This window comes from Nicotiana tabacum, chromosome 17, assembly GCF_000715075.1.
Source record: "Nicotiana tabacum cultivar K326 chromosome 17, ASM71507v2, whole genome shotgun sequence".
Taxonomy (NCBI): domain Eukaryota; kingdom Viridiplantae; phylum Streptophyta; class Magnoliopsida; order Solanales; family Solanaceae; genus Nicotiana; species Nicotiana tabacum.
The window spans coordinates 129,048,506-129,065,602 of NC_134096.1; the positions used below are offsets into that span (position 1 = coordinate 129,048,506).

Genomic DNA, 17,097 nt, shown 5'->3' on the forward strand with positions numbered 1-17,097 from the left:
GTTAGGCCTAGTATTCATTTAGATGCTCATGTAATCTTTCTGAATTCTATTTTCCAATACTTCCCAGCAGCTTATCATAATATCTTAATTATTGGATACCTTTGATTTGAATAAGAATCACACTCCTTGTCTTGACAGATAACAAATAGATATTCCTTGATTTGTTTCCTTGCCATGTCTGAAATGAAATCTTCAGCAGCTTCTCTTTCCTGTACAAATTGTGGTGAATATCCTTTTTCATTCTTGAACAATTTCCTTGCTTCTTAGCACTTCAGCGAATCTGTGGTAGATGATCCTTTTTGAATTTTCTTTCCTTGCTAACTAATATTCTCTTTAGTTGACCAAAGCTCTTTCCATAATATAGATTATATTATATTCATAAATATATTTTCTTTTCATAGAAAATATATTCTTCCTTGGTCTTGTAGTATCTCTTCCATATAGTATCTTCTTTCCGCAAAATAATAGATTTTCTCCATGATTTTAACAACTTTTCTTTTAAGATATTGAAAAGCTTCTCTTCCATAATTTCTATAGATTCTTCTTCTGATATTGTAGTAAGTCATTCAATATTTGAAATTTGACTTTCAAATATTATTCTTTCTATGACACTTGGAGATAAAATCTTTGAAAATAATCATCCTTGATAATAATATTTTCACTCATAAATTTATCACATGATATTCTCTTTCTTATATTTGTTTGGATCTTTACCAGCATCTTCTTTCTTGAATAAACCTATTCAAGAATAAGATTACCACAAGTAAATATTCTTTGATTAATAATTATGTTGGTTTGCTATCATCAAAATCAATACGTGAAACCTTGAAGCTAACAATCTCCTCCTTTTTGATGATGGCAAACCATTGAGTACAAAATAAGAAAATTTAATCAAACACTTAATTAAAGACAGTGATGGAATAAGCTAGATAAACAGGTTACTTTCCTGAAGTAATCTTCTCGAAATGTATGTAGTACATCAAGTGTGAACTCCCCTCACTCTATGCATTCCTCAATTATGCTCCCCATATCTCCGTGCATTCTACCTGAATTTTTGAGCTTTTGTACACATTTATTTTCTCCCCCTTTTTTCATCATCGTGGAATAGGATATAAATTACTAGAACCAATAATATAGCATACGCTCAAACCACCAGAGGTAAATGCACAATCCATTAATTCATCCAGTTTAAAGTGAAACCAACGACAAGTATAATAAACCCTAAGCAATCAATACCAAAGGTTTGATTCAGTTGGAAAAATTCTTGAATAACCAAATCATGCTGACCACACGAAGCATGAGAAATTTCAGTTCATTTAGGTCAACCAAAAATAATTTCAAATATTTAAAGAGACTTATTGGACTTCCAATAACGTAGAGGAGTACGACACAATTTTGAATCTATTCTAATAGAATCGAGCCATAGACATGCTATCATAGAATTGAAATCACACAAATGATAAACACAAAAGAGGTAAGATGATAATGAATCATTTTTACCAAAAAGGATACATTAGGATATCATTAAGATACCAAATTCTTTCCTCAAATTGAGAAAATATTTCAATATCCTCGAGACATACTTGCATATTACCTTACCATTGGCATATTTCTCTTTGGTTAGAGAAGTAGACGGCTCACAGGAGTACTTATGTACTATAAAGTTCTAATGCAAGCCTCTTGAATAGTTCTTTTGAATGCTCTGCCATATGAAAGAACTTCCTTTCTTGCTTTGCATTGTTTTGAGATTTGAAGAGGAAAGTTAATTCTCCCTTGTACTCTCAAATTCAATCACCTTCTTGCTGTGAAACCTTGATCTATAAGTTTACCTTTGTTTCTCAATACCTTACATCAAGCTTAGTTTTGAATATACTTGGTGGTACACTTGGTCGATTCTCATACTTTATCTCTTTCGATTTTATTCGATTATTCTTGTATTTCTAGAATACATCATTCACCATAATGTTCCTCAAGGATTTTCTAGATTAGCTTGTATGAATGCACCAATACCAATCAGCATTTACATTCTTGCTCAAAGATACATTAGTGCAGTAAGATAAACTCATGTCCATAAGATTAGCTGGTAGCAAGGGTTAGGAAGATACCGTCAATCTTACCAACTTTTGTCATTTTCATGATAGTGGATAGACATTTGACCAAAAGGATGAACATAATCAATAATTAATTTTTCTTCATATCATATCTCATATGAATTGTTCTCCAACATGGATCCAGAACAGAACCCAGTTGAGGTGAATAATCATCAATAGTAGAAATACATACCTTTTGTCTTCAAGCTTTTGAGTATTGCTCGAAAATTTTCATATGCAGAAGTGACCTCAAGGTTGAATAACTTTATTGGCTTGAATGAAACATTAGTATTCGTATCAGGAAAGCAAATATCACACATATATTTTTCACTTCAAGAATAATCTAAGACACATATAGGCATGAATCATGTTTGTACGATATTAATAAAATCACATGCTTGCTTGTCCTAATATCTTATGCAAGTGACATGGTTTATGAAAGACCTATACTCAAGCTATTTAGAGTCTCTAAGTCATGGATAAAAAATAATACCAAATAGAGTAACAATGTGATTTAGCTAGTGGACTCATAGTGTATATAGGTGACTAACATGTATATACCAGGCTATCCTTCACTAAATCAATAACTAGATATGTGTTATCTAATGCAGCGAGAAGAACTTGAATAATCCTTAGTGATACCAGTCATTTATTTAGATCATACGTCGTATTTCCTTCATCCTCTGTTGAATATATAAGAAATTTGAAACATCTTTAAGCAAGTGCCTCGACCAACCAATATGCAAACATTATTGATCCTTTTTATGGATGGACTTAGGAATTTCCGCAAAATAAATTAGTTTATTTTTGGTACCCAAACCTTTTTGGGTCCTTCATGGTTAGTAGCTTGTATAATTGGAAATACATGTAATTGCTTAGGTCTCCAAATGACTTTTGATCTAACATGACTTTAATTACATACAAATGCCTTATGTCCAAAATTACCACAGTAGTGACATATAACAATAGAAGTAGAGTATTTACCAGCATGTACCTTAGTCGACTTGAAACTTTCTTGAGTCAACATGTTTGAAATAGAATGTTTACTCCCTTTTCAGTCGACTTATAGCTGTTAAAATTGGGAGTCGACTTTGCTCGATCAAAGTAGTGGCCGGAGGATTTGTGAAAGCTGGTTATTTGTTTGCGAAGCTCAGAATTCTCTTCTTGAAGTAAGTTGTTCACTAGATTTTCTTCAAGCTGAATATCCCAGTCTTTCTTTTCATTTCTCAACTTGTTATATTCTTCAAGTTGGATCTCCTAATTCTTCTTCTCTTTCCTCAACTTATTATATTCATTGAGAATTTTCTCAAGGTCGTTGAGAACTAATTCAATATTTTTCTGCAATTCATCACTTTATCGCAATACGTAATAGGAGTAGGATATACCTTGTCAATTTCTACTATTTCCATGAAAGATAGGTTCTCCATTCTTTCGTGATCGCTTTCTTCTTCAGATTCATTCTTGTCGCTCCAAGATTTGTAATTCCTTTTCTTGAGATCACAATCCAGAATAGCATTAAAGCACACCTCGTGAGTTTCTCCTCTTTCCTTGAGATATATGTTTGTCATTTCTTCTTGATCATCCTCGTTGCTCCAAGTTGAGATTTTATGATTCTTCTTCTTGAGGTTAGGACATTTTAATTTTATATGTCCAGGTTTACCACATTCATAGCAACATACGTTCTCTTATTGTTGAGCCTCATTCTTATAGTTTTTTTTATGATTCTGGATGGATTGATATTTTCTATTCTGCTTCTTTCTACTCTTCTTTTTTCTCGTCCTGGGTATCATGGCCAAGTCTTCTCGATCTTCACCATTTTCTGATTCTTCAAGAGTTGACTTGGATTCAATTTCTTTAACTTTATTGGTGTCCCCATGTATATTTTCCAATTTGTCCCATATAGCTTTAGCAGTCTTATATTCTTGCGTTTGTTTGCATGCATAATATCGAACTGTTCTTTTATGTCGTCAAATATGGATTCCCCTTTTACAAGATTCTTTCCATCATTGTTGTTCGGAATAGGCCTTGGTCTATTATAAATAACTAGCCAGGCTCGATAATCCATTGATTGAACATAAACCTTCATTCTTTCTTTCCAATGGCTATAGTATTGACTATTGAATTATGATGGCCTTCTGTTGAGTAACCCTCTTGAAGTATGGTTCCAGTAATTTGATGACCTGCCATGGATCTTTTCTCACTTGCTGTTAAGCAAAATTAAAGATGTGAGACCTGCTCTGATACCAATTGAAAGTACAAGGGGGAGGGGGGGTGACCCCCGAATTGTAGTCTTTTTAAATTTCTGGTCGACTACTCCTCAGACCTAGTCGACTAATACGAAGACAGCATGCACAATATTATTAGTACTTCGATTCAATCAAATACTAATCTCAACAAACAATAATTGCTTATAATAAAATATAAAAGCAGTAAGGTAAATGACACCAGGAATTTTATACAGGTTCGGAACCATTGTGGTATCCTACTCTAGTCTCCTTGGGTTGCAAGGATCTCTTGATCACTTTGTAATATGAGTTGAGTACAGCTTGTGTGGTTTTCAACGTTCACCGCCAACGTTTACAAGGTTGGTTTTCACTCGCTCACCAACAACGAACAAGGATTGGTTTTAACACGCTCACCAACAACGCAAAAGGTTAGTTTTTACTCGCTCACCAACAACGACTCTTTGGTTTTCACTCGGTCACCAAGGAAACGAATAATGACACAACCTCTAAGGACACACTGCCTCTCCAATATTTTTCTGTCTCTCTTCACTCTTTTGTGTACACAGTAAATCTACTAAAAGTGAAGTACAATGATTTTTAAGAGTAGAATAAAAAACTTGTAGTTGGATAAACAATTGTATAGAAGGCTGCATACTTTTTTCTTTCTTAGAGGTGCCTATTTATAGCCTTTTCAACTTGTTCGGGCTATTTCATGATCCAAGGGAATTTTGAATATTCTAGCACTCTTCGCTACATCCATTTATGATTATGTACTTGAATCTTGGAGTAATATCTTTTTCTGGACCCTTGTGAGTAAATCTTCTCTGATTACTGAATGTCAACTCCTTGATTTATTTCTTCTTGAAGTTATTTGCTTCCATAATTGATATTGACTGCTGCTTGATGTTTGCTTGGAGAAATATTTGTTTTCATATCTAACCTTGATATAAATTTGGTCACCCCATGAGATCCTCTTTCGAACCAGTATGATTTGTGGCTTTTTGTCTGAAGTTGAATTGCTTCTTATTAACTTGGACAAAATATAGTCTTTGTCTAACTTGAAATTCTTTCCTTGTGGGTCTCTCCTTAATTGCAGGACAAGATAACTTTTCTTTCTGCTCTTTCCATACATAGCCACTAGTCTTTGAATAGAGATATTCTTTTGTGCACTGCTAGACTTTCCTTAATAGTTGTAGCAAAGAATCTTTCCTTAATAGCTTCTGATAGTCTTAGATAGTTTGGCAAGGCTCCTTGTAATCTCGGTTAGATAGCAAATCTTCACGGCTAATTAATTGATTGCTTATCTTGTTCTGCTGCTTGTGTAAAAGCGAGAATCTCAACTTCTTTGTATACCATCTACGTGCACCATACCTTATATAGGTAATCTTTCTGAATTCTATTATCCAATACTTCCCAGCAACTTATCATAATATCTTAATTATTGGATACCTTTGATTTGAATAAGAATCACACTCCTTGTCTTGACAGATAACAAATAGATATTCCTTGATTTGTTTCCTTGCCATGTCTGAAATGAAATCTTCAGCAGCTTCTTTTTCCTCTACAAATTGTGGTGAATATCCTTTTTCATTCTTGAACAATTTCCTTGCTTCTTAGCACTTCAGCGAATTTGTAGTAGATGATCCTTTTTGAATTTTCTTTCCTTGCTAACCAATATTCTCTTTAGTTGACCAAAGCTCTTTCCATAATATAGATTATACTATACCCATAAATATATTTTCTTTCCCCATAGAAAATATATTCTTCCTTGGCCTTGTAGTTTCTCTTCCATTTAGTATCTTCTTTCCACAAAATAATAGATCTTCTCCATGATTTTAGCAACTTTCCTTTCAAGATATTGAAAAACTTTCCTTCTATAATTTCCATAATTTCTTCTTCTGATATTATAGTAAGTCATTCAATATTTAAAATTTGACTTTCAAATATAATTCCTTCTATGACGCTTGGAGATAAAATCTCTGAAAATATTCTTCCTTGATAATAATATTTTCACTCATAAATTTTTCACATGATATTCGCTTTCTCATATTTGTTTGGATCTTTACCAGTATCTTCTTTCTTGAATAAATCTGTGCAAGAATAAGATTATCACAAGTAAATGTTCTTTGATTAATAATTATGTTGGTTTGTTATCATCAAAATCAATACGTGAAACCTTGAAGTTAACACTAATGATTCTCACGAATTCACTCGATGATTAGCTTAAACGTAAGGTTAAGATTCCTCTATCGATTAAATCTGAAATCTACAAAATAAATTAATATAAAGCATTGTGAAGATATGCAAGAATACGTTAATGGACTAGTCTTTAGGAAAACGTCTCTCAAATATTCTCATAACTTGGTTTAATCAATAATTCAAAAAGCTATATCGATTACTTAGAAGAATCACTAAATTAAACCAAACCAAATAATGTAAAGGTAATCACCAAAATATTTTTTTTTCAATTAAATAAATCGGTGAATAAAGTTGGAAGCAATTCAAAGTTCCATATACATAATCGCACAATTAAATTAGAGTTAATCCACAAATATCAATCAAAATACCATATTCGTCAAAACCTTAGGAAAAAACTACTCCATAGGTATGGAGAAAGTTAACGCAAGTACGTTTAAGAACATAGAAAATATCAAAGACAATTTTACAATACTAACTCTCGTTTTTGCATCGATTGACAAAAGAATTGATAAAATCTTGTATCTTTAAGACGTGGTAGCTCTCCCAAAACTCTCCTAGGTCGAATTCCCTTCAAAAATCATGTTTATAGTATATTTATACCGAATATAGACAGACCTGGACTAAAATACTCACTGAGCGAAACCGGAATAACTCGCAAAATATTGCACTAGTACGTCGCCCAGCGCGACGCACGGGACTCCGCATTAGTGGCACTTTTCATAGAAGTGCACAATTGTGCCTAACAATTAAATAGGCAGCAACCTTGGTGTACACAAAGTCCAACATCACGTGTAAGTGGACAAATTTAGAAGACTGCCCCTTTTTCCTTCCTAATGCAATAAGTCAATGAAATACCACACACGCTTGAGCACGGAGGTGTTGGTGCAAATCTTTGGCTTTGAACATTTTTTCTCACTTTTTCATATGTATACTGGATCTTCGACCCCGAATTTAATCCCGACTTAACTATCAAACTTCAAAGTTCTATTTATCTAATTAAGCTCCAAAAATGTATTTTAGCTTGGATTCTCAACCGACACAACAGAAAACACCTAATTAAGCTCCAAAAATCTAACATATGATTAACCCCCCCCCCCCAATATATATATTCATAGGTGAATTTGCTGTTGGATTCAGATTTAATCACACTATGACGGATGCCTATGGTGTGAAATTGTTTCTAAATGCCTTAACTGAATTGATCAAAGGAGCTTCAACACCTACTATATTACCCGTATGGCAAAGGCATATCTTAAGTGCTAGATCATCCCCATGCATTACATGTACGCACCATGAGTTTGATGATCACACAAGCAATAATATTAATGCATGGGATCAAGACAATACTAAGTTGATACAACACTCATTCTTCTTTGGAAATAAAAAGATGCAAGCAATTCAAGATCAAGTTTCTCCAAACCAACGTGCAATTTATACAAAGTTCGAGCTATTAGTCACGTTTTTATGGAAGTGTCGTATGATTGCTCTTGGTCTACATCCCAAAGAGATTGTCCATTTGACTTACCTTGTTAATGTACGTGAAAAATCACTAAAGTTCGAACTCCCGTTAGGATATTATGGGAATGCATGGGTTTCTCCGGCAACAGTAACAAAAGCAAGATTGCTATGTTCAAGTCCTTTAACGTATGCAGTTGGTTTGGTTAAGAAAGTTAAAGATCAAATGAACGAAGAATACGTCAGATCAGTGGCGGATTTAATGGTGATTAAAGGGAGACCGGAGTTGACAAAATCTTGGAATTTTATTATCTCAGATAATAGATCTGCTGGATTTGATGAAATAGATTTTGGATGGGGATTGCCTATTTTTGGAGGGGTTCCAAAAGCTATATCTGTGATTAGCTTTTGTCTTCCTCTTAAAAATAACATGGGAGAAAAAGGTATTTTGATAGCTATAAGTTTGCCTCCACTGGCCATGAAAAAATTTCAAGAGATTGTACAAGATACTTGTCACAATCCAAAATTTCAGCCCGTCGTTATAGCGCATAACATACCGGCTAGGAAAGCCAAAATGTAACAATAGAGAACTAGAACAACATATAGCAACCTTGTTATAATGTTCAACTGCTAACTCTACAACTGTTTTCTTAGGCTGCTTGTACTCCATCTTCAATATCAATTAGAGTTCAATATCAAGAATAATTTTTCAAGCTTTATCCCTAGCACTTGCCAGGTACTACACAAAAAAAATCTTGAAGACTAGTTAACTAAAACAAAAAAAGAAAAAAAGAAAAAAAAATTAAATCCTGAATTAGTACAAAAAAATATTTTGAACACTATTGATTGTCAATCCCTGCAACGTACGCCAATATATGACGAGCATAAAACACAACATGGAATTGATGCTCGCTAGCCAAAGATAATATAGTTAAATTATCGTCTCCACATGGATTGAATTTAAATAATGTTTGAGTAATGTCTGGCTTATTTGCTATTCAGGATGATCAACACTTGATTTCGAGTGATTACTACTACAATTAACTACTAAATTAAGATTACCAATAATTAGACATGATCATAGAGAAGGAGAGTTAAACTAACAGGTTGTAAACAATGGGAGAGATAAGGATCGTGACAGGATTGGTGCAAGATAACTATTTGGGATCTAACTCTATTTAAATCAACTCTAATATTCTAATTGAAGGCACAAAGGGGGGAGGGGGGGGGGGTGAATTGTAGCCGTTTTGAATTTCTAGTCGACTAATACGAAAACAACTGCACAATACTGATAGTACTTCGATTATCAAATATTAATCTCAACAAACATTAATTGCTTCTAATAAAATATGAAAGCAAGAAAGTAAATGACACCAGGAATTTTATACTAGTTCAGAACTAATGTGGTATCCTACTCCAGTCTTCTTGGGTTGTAAGGATGTTATCTCTTGATCTCTTTGTAATATGAGTTGAGTATAGCTTGTGTGATTTGCAACGTTCACCACCAACGTTTAGAAGGTTGGTTTTCACTCGCTCACAAACAACAAACAAGGGTTAGTTTTAACACGCTCACCAACGACGCAAAAGGTTAGTTTTTACTTGCTCACCAACGACGCAAAATATTGCACTAGTACATCAGCGCGACGCATGGGACGCCGCATTAGTGGCACTTTTCATAGAAGTGCACAATTGTGCCTAACAATTAAATAGGCAGCAACCTTCGTGTACACAAAGTCCAACATGACGTGTAAGTGAACAAATTTTTGAGACCGCCCCTTTTCCTTCCTGATGCAATTTGCCAAGTCACTAAAATATCATACACCCTTGAATACGGTCGTGTTAGTGCAAATCTTGGCTTTGAACATTTTTTCTCACTTTTTCATATATATACTCGATCTTCGACCCGAATTCAATCCCGACTTAACTATCAAACTTCAAAGTTCTATTTATTTAATTAAGCTCCAAAGATGCATTTTAGCTTGGATTCTCAACCTACACGACAGAAAACACGTAATGAGTATAAATTATCGATAATTTAGCTCAAACACAGTTAAAGTGTAGCAAATAATAGGTGTAAAGTAGCCAAAAACTCGTATTTCTAGCCTATCATCGCGTACTAAATCGCTGATCAGTTTTCCTCAATAACTGCGTGTATACCATCAAGAGAGAAACATGAGAGGACGACCCTAGAGAGATGGATCCATATCTACACACAAGCACGGCCAATTCAACGTGCTGCCATCCCGTCATGGTCACATGCTAAATATCATAAACCGGCGTGATCACAGGCATAACAGTACAACCCAGGTTAAAAGATGCTTCTAGTGCTCCTCCTGTTGCTTCTGGTAACTGAACTGTTTCTAAATGTTACAACGTTATGTTCCCTGTGCAACTATTCTATTTGTCATGATTCATGCATATGATCAGTGGGGGATCTAGAGTAGTAACTTTTGAATAGACAATGTCTTTCTATTAAAAAATTTACTAAATATCTAATTGTGAACCCAATTATTATTGTATATTAATTAGAGATTACGGCAACAACCCATAAATTTTAAATTTTGGATCTGCCTCTGCATATGATGTTAGTCCGTGTACAGACTATGTTTCTTACAGCAAAGTAGTGAAGGTTGTTGTGTCGGACCTAACACTATCGTTCTACTCCTCGGGCACAACTGCTTTGAATTAACTTAGGAAGAATTTAACTTCTATGTACTGATAATATAAAACATATTTATCCAATCAGGTCATTTGTTAGGTAATATAGGTAAATTTCTCTACAAATATTAATTGATAATATGATTAAGATGGTTAAAAAACATATAGGTTAAAACAGGGGCGGCCCAACCAGTTTCGTAGCCTAAAGCCAAACTTTATGAGGGGCATTAAATTTTTTATTAATAAAAAATATTTTATTTTTATTTGAAATCTATTTTTCTAATTTTTTTTAGATGCAAAGTTATTATTAATTTTTTATAATCAATTTTTTCTAATAAGTCTTTCTCAATTGACAATATAGCTAGTTCATTTAATATCTTTGAGACATTGTTGATCTAAGGTGTCACGCCCCAACCTCGGGAGGCACGACCGGCGCTCAACCGAGTGAACCCGGCCGAGTAAGCGTGTTAGATACTTTCTACCCAACTCACCCATGATAAGAGAAGACATGTTTTTATTAGCTAACCAGTAGAAGGACCATATGCATAGACATTACCAAACCATTTCATTTTTTTGCTTCTTCCTGTTAAGTTTCAAAAAAGCATACATTTTGTGATTTAGTGGAACAAAAATCCAAAAAACAACCTAATCCATTTGACCTTTCTAATACCCATGTACAATCCACATAGCGTCTACGGAGCCTCTAAAGATACAAAAGAGAGTCAAGATGGTGCCGGTAACAAAGCCCCGACTATACCTCAAAAGTGACCACAATATAAACAAAAGGTATAATACATGATCCCGGAATGAAATGGGGCTCACCGAGTACGCTAAGAAGAGGATGCAACGCTATCTGTGATCAACATTGTCTGCTATGTAACCACCTACATCCATTTAAAGATGCAGCGCCCCCGGCAAAAGGGACGTTAGTACCGTCGAATAGCACTAGTATGTAAAGCTAAACACCAGCTCAATAGAATGAATAATAATACAAGAGGAATAGTCCAGAATTCAATAAGGGCTTCAAATAATATTAAAATAACAAGTTAAGGATCATATACATTTTCAAGTCAATTTTCATATTATTAGGTTGTGTGATCTTTAGTATCGATATTCCACAATTCACAATACATCTGTATTCTTACACGGAGTTCGATCTCGACCCGATTGGCTAGGTCATCTCATTTGAGACATTACTACAATTTCATTATAATTTTCAGCACAGTACCACCATGTGTGCGGCATAGCGTCCGATCACGGCCCGACGGCTAGGCCATCTTATTTGAGACATTACCACAATTTCATCCATAATACCACCGTGTTCTTATATGGAGTCCGATCTCGGCCCGATCGTCTAGGCCATCTCATTTGAGACATTACCTTCTTCAGTCAATCATCTCACATCGTACTTCTTAACAATTACAAAGTCATTCTTGGCACTTGGCCGTATTTCATAATCCCAATTCCCTTTTCCATGTTCAAATATCATTATCATTATCAACATCAATAGGGCTTCCCATTCAAGATATTAATTCACATATGAGCAATTTAGGAAATCTTAGGCACATAGAAGCCTTTCATATAATTTGGCATAATAACCCTTAGTTCGGTCTTGACATGAAGTTTTAACATTCCTAACACATATTTCACATTTTGAACATATTCTCAAATGGCAAGATGACATGATGAAGCATTTAGAATAAACATTGAACAAACATCCCTTAACACAACCACATTAGGAAAAGCCAATTCAATAATGATCAAGGACTTGCTCCAATTACATGAACACCGTGGGATTTGATTCTAAGAAGAAGGGGGTTTAGCCAACATACCTCAATTGAGCTTCTCAACTCTAAAATGATCCGAAATTCTTAGCAACTTCAATCTATTTTAGAAATATAACAAGTAGAACCAAAAATTAGGAAGATGATCATGGTTTTAGCTCATTTGAGTATTTTATCAAACACTAGGTGTGTATTAAGGTTCTAAGGGCTCTTTTGTGGAAGATTCCATCATTTTTCAATCCACTCTCTACTATTTTTAGCTCACAATCTTCCCACATACTTCAAGGATACATGCATGCAAGACAACAATCCCCCTCCCCCTCCCCCCACACTGAATAATTGCCTCTCTAATTATCCCAATTTTATAAAAAATTAAAATTGAGAGCTAGGACATAGATTCTTACCTTTAGGGTGAAGACTTCCTTTGTTAATCCTCAATGATTGAGCAAGAATTGATGGGCAATTGTTAAAAATTGCTCCCCCACTCTAAGAACTCTCCCTCTCACTCTAAAATATTAGAAATGTGCTCAAAATGGTCTATGGGATGTGTTTTAACGGAATTGGATCGGGTTTAAAAATATCAAAAATGAAGTTCCGGAACGGGTGTCATAATAGTTATGCGATCCGCGAAATGACCGCGAAATTGGGTGCCAAAACTAAAAAAAAAAAAACTAACCTGGTTTGCGGTCACTATGCGGCCCGCAGACCTGTTCTGCAGTCGCATAATATACCACAAAATGGTTCTGCGGTCGTATAGTGCACTACAGAACCTCCCTCCAAAAAATCCCAAGACAGGATATGCGACTAGAATACGGCCCGCGAAACAGTTATGCGATTGCATAAAGGCCGCGAAATTGGGCATAAAAAATACCTAGAAATTTGCCCCACTCTACGACCAGTCTGCGCTCCGCAAATAGTTCTGCGGCCGCAGAATGGGCCGCAGAAATGCGTACTTCTGCCCAACGTTTTCCTTCAACCCCCCAGTGCATTGTTCAATCCAAAAAGTCCGAAGAATTTCTACTACTATTAACCTCTACGCCTACTTTGGCATCACGGAATCCGGATTTTTAGCAAATATTTTACGGGGCCTTACATAAGGTTTTATCAATTTTAATTTTGAAATATTTTTTCCCACTGAAGCAACGGTAATGGGAGTTATTAACATTATTCTATAAGTAATATAGGCATTTGAAAAATAATCAAACCTTTTTATTTGATTGAGTATATCAATTAAATTATTATCTTCTAATTGCACTATTTTTCTTACTATTTTTGATTCAGAAAATAAATCTAAACTATCAATATTGGGTTGATTATTATGATTTAAGGAGCATTCAAGATAAAGGCAATATTTTTTCAAATTTCCATCAACTAATGATCTCAGTTTTTACCGCTAAATATAAAACCAAAAATATTTTCATATGCCTCTAATTGTTCAAATCTATTTTAAAGTGAAAAATAACCTTGTCTACTGCTCTCTTCGGTCCATAATAAGTGATTTTTTTGGCTTTTATTTTGGTCCAAAATAAGTGTCTTTTTATATAATCAAGAAGGAATTAACTTTATTTTTTCAAAACTTGCCCTTATTTACATATATTAATGTGTCAAGTTAACAACATATAAATTTTAATTAAGGATAATTCAGTCAAAATACATTTTTGTTCTAGGAGTCAGTAATTTCTTAAGGGGCACATCAAAGATTAAAAAGTCATTTATTATGGACTAGAGGGGGTATGTATAAAAAGTAATCAAGTCTAAAGGACACTTCGAGAGATTTTGAGATTTCACTATTAACATTCTCCTCAAATTGTTTCTTCCTATATATTACACGTTTCATATGAAATTCGGCTTTGATATTAATTTCAAATGCAATTTGCTTGGCAGAAATCAAAGTAGTTGCAAATCTTTCATCTCTTTATTTGTTAAATAAAGAAATCAATCTGTCCCATATAGCTTTAGCAGTCTCACAAGTGGATATTTTCTTATATTCTTCTTCATTAATCGCACAATAGCGCATGTTGATCGCTCTTGCATTTGTTTTCATAATATCCAACTGTTCTTTTGTGTAGTCAAATATAGATTCCACTTTTACAAGATTCTTTCCATCATTGTTGTTCGAATAGGCCTTGGTCCATTATGAATAACTAGCGAGGCTCGATAATCTATCGATTGAACATATCCTTCATTCTTTCTTTCCAATGGATATAGTATTGACTATTGAATTACGATGGCCTTCTTGTTGAGTAACCCTCTTGAAGTATGGTTCCAGTAATTTGATGACCTGCCATGGATCTTTTCTCACTTGCTGTTAAGCAAAATTAAAGATGTGAGACCTGCTATGATACCAATTGAAAGTACAAGGGGTGGGGGTGGGTTGAATTGTAGCATTTTGAAATTTCTAATCGACTACTCCTCAAACCTAGTCGACTAATACGAAGACAACCTGCACAATATTGTTAGTAATTTGATTATCAAATACTAATCTCAACAAATAATAATTGCTTATAATAAAATATGAAAGCAGTAAGGTAAATGACACCAGGAATGTTATACAGGTTCGGAACCATTGTGGTATCCTACTCCAGTTTGCTTGGGTTGCAAGGATGTTATCTCTTGATCACTTTGTAATATGAGTTGAGTATAGCTTGTGTGATTGTCAACGTTCACCACCAACATTTACAAGATTGGTTTTTACTCGCTCACCAACAACGAACAAGGGTTGGTTTTAACACGCTCACCAACAACGCAAAAGGTTGGTTTTTACTCGCTCACCAACAACGACTCTTTGATTTTCACTTAGTCACCAAAGAAACGAATAATGACACAACCTCTAAGGACACACTGCCTCTCCAATATTTTTTTTGTCTCTCTTCACTCTTTTGTGTATACAGTAAATCTACTAAAAGTGAATTACAATGCTTGTTAAGAGTAGAATAAAGAACTTGTAGTTGGATAGACAATTGTATTGAAGGCTGCGTACTTTTCTTCTTTCTTAGAAATGCCTATTTATAGCCTTTTCAACTTGTTCTGGCTATCTCATGATCCAAGGGAATTTTGAATATTCTAGCACTCTTCGCTACATCCATTTATGATTATTTACTTGAATCTTGGAGTAATATCTTTTTCTGAACCCTTGTGAGTAAATCTTCTCTGATTACTGAATGTCAACTCCTTGATTTATTTCTTCTTGAAGTTATTTGCTTCCATAATTGATATTGACTGCTGCTTGATGTTTGCTTGGAGAAATATTTGTTTCCATATCTAACGTTGATATAAATTTGGTCACCCCATGAGATCCTCCTTCGTACCAGTATGATTTGTGCTTTTTGTCTGAAGTTGAATTGCTTCTTATTAACTTGGACAGAATATAGACTTTGTCTAACTTGAAATCCTTTCCTTGTGGGTCTCTCCTTAATTGCAGGACAAAATAATTTTTCTTTCTGCTCTTTCCATACATAGCCACTAAGTCTTTGAATAGAGATATTCTTTTGTGCACTGCTAGACTTTCCTTAATAGCTTCTGATAGTCTTAGATAGTTTGGCAAGGCTCCTTGTAATCTCGATTAGATAGCAAATCTTCACGGCTAATTAATTGATTGCTTATCTTGTTCTACTGCTTGTGTAAAAGCGAGAATCTCGGATTCTTTGTATACTTTCTACGTGCACCATACCTTATATAGGTAATCTTTCTGAATTCTATTATCCAATTGTTTACCCAAAAAATGGATAGAGTTGAATTTGTACGTAGTTCTAAGGTTACGTGGTGTAACTTAATACAAATCGTAGGATAAATAGAAATATCAAATACAGATTGCAAAGCATGCAGAATAAACGAGGTTGGAAAGAAGATGACTTTTGGGACTAAGCAAGATGAATCAATTTATGAAACTTGAAAGAATAATTCTTCAGTATAGAAGTATATGATGCTTGAGTTACAATGTAAGCCAAAAAGCTGTCCTTTACAGAAATGTAGCCATCCTCTTTATAGTGGAGGATCCTACTTTTAGATATAATTAAAAATACATAGTGGGATACCCATGACAAATTAGTTTTTCCATAATTCCTGCCAGGATCCTCTCCTCTAGTGGGATTGCAACGGCTCTTGCCTGTGAGCTCGATATTGACTCGAGTTTTCGGTCTTGACTCGTGCTCGATTCTGACTCGGATCCCTGTATTGATTCGGGGTCAGTGTTGGTCGGTCTCTGAATCATAAGCTTGATAACTTTACTTTGCATCATAGTTCGACTTGGATTCGGGCTAGATAATAACATCGAGCTTGACATTGATTGGTCCGTCGGGCTCAATGCTTGGTGGCCTGACTTCGAACCTTAACCTGAAACTATGAAGATGCTTCTCCGATCCGATGTATTACCATTTAAACCAGTTCGTACGAAGGACTAACTGGTTTTTACCGTACACAGATAGTCCCCTCGTTTCTTGAGAAGGATGTAGCGAGAAACGACATGATTTCACAACAGTTCGATCAGATTATAAGCTGACGTTCACATTGGGCTCGATTATGACGCACGTGGTAGCTGTCCCGTCGGTTTAGTTTTTCAAGGCAATTAATCTATGTCAGACGGTGGTCGGCCACCGCTGATTTATAACCGCCATTGTTTTAATCTATAAATAGCCCTTTCTTTTACTATTTGTCACTTTTACATCTTCAATCTTCCAAATTTTTCAA

At 34.7% G+C, this 17,097-nt stretch overlaps 1 protein-coding gene across 1 annotated transcript; it reads left to right on the forward strand.

Annotated features, from left to right (window-relative positions):
- Positions 1-3,878: 3,878 nt before the first annotated feature.
- LOC107793392 (alcohol acyl transferase 1 allele GSa-like) lies at positions 3,879-8,564 on the forward strand. The gene is made up of 3 exons (XM_075235885.1): positions 3,879-3,966; positions 4,636-4,743; positions 7,630-8,564. Exons 1-3 carry the CDS (start codon positions 3,879-3,881, stop codon positions 8,547-8,549), a joined length of 1,116 nt encoding a protein of 371 aa, XP_075091986.1. The 3' UTR covers positions 8,550-8,564.
- The last annotated feature ends 8,533 nt before the right edge of the window (positions 8,565-17,097 follow it).

What these genes read in the sequence shown, in the direction of transcription:
- LOC107793392 (XM_075235885.1), top strand. Translation starts at nt 3,879, where the DNA reads ATGGCCAAGTCTTCTCGATCTTCACCATTTTCTGATTCTTCAAGAGTT. An exon ending in AACTTTATTGGTGTCCCCAT is followed by an intron (nt 3,967 to 4,635) that starts GTATATTTTCCA and finishes AGTTGAGTACAG; the next exon opens with CTTGTGTGGTTTTCAACGTT. An exon ending in GCTCACCAACAACGCAAAAG is followed by an intron (nt 4,744 to 7,629) that starts GTTAGTTTTTAC and finishes ATATATTCATAG; the next exon opens with GTGAATTTGCTGTTGGATTC.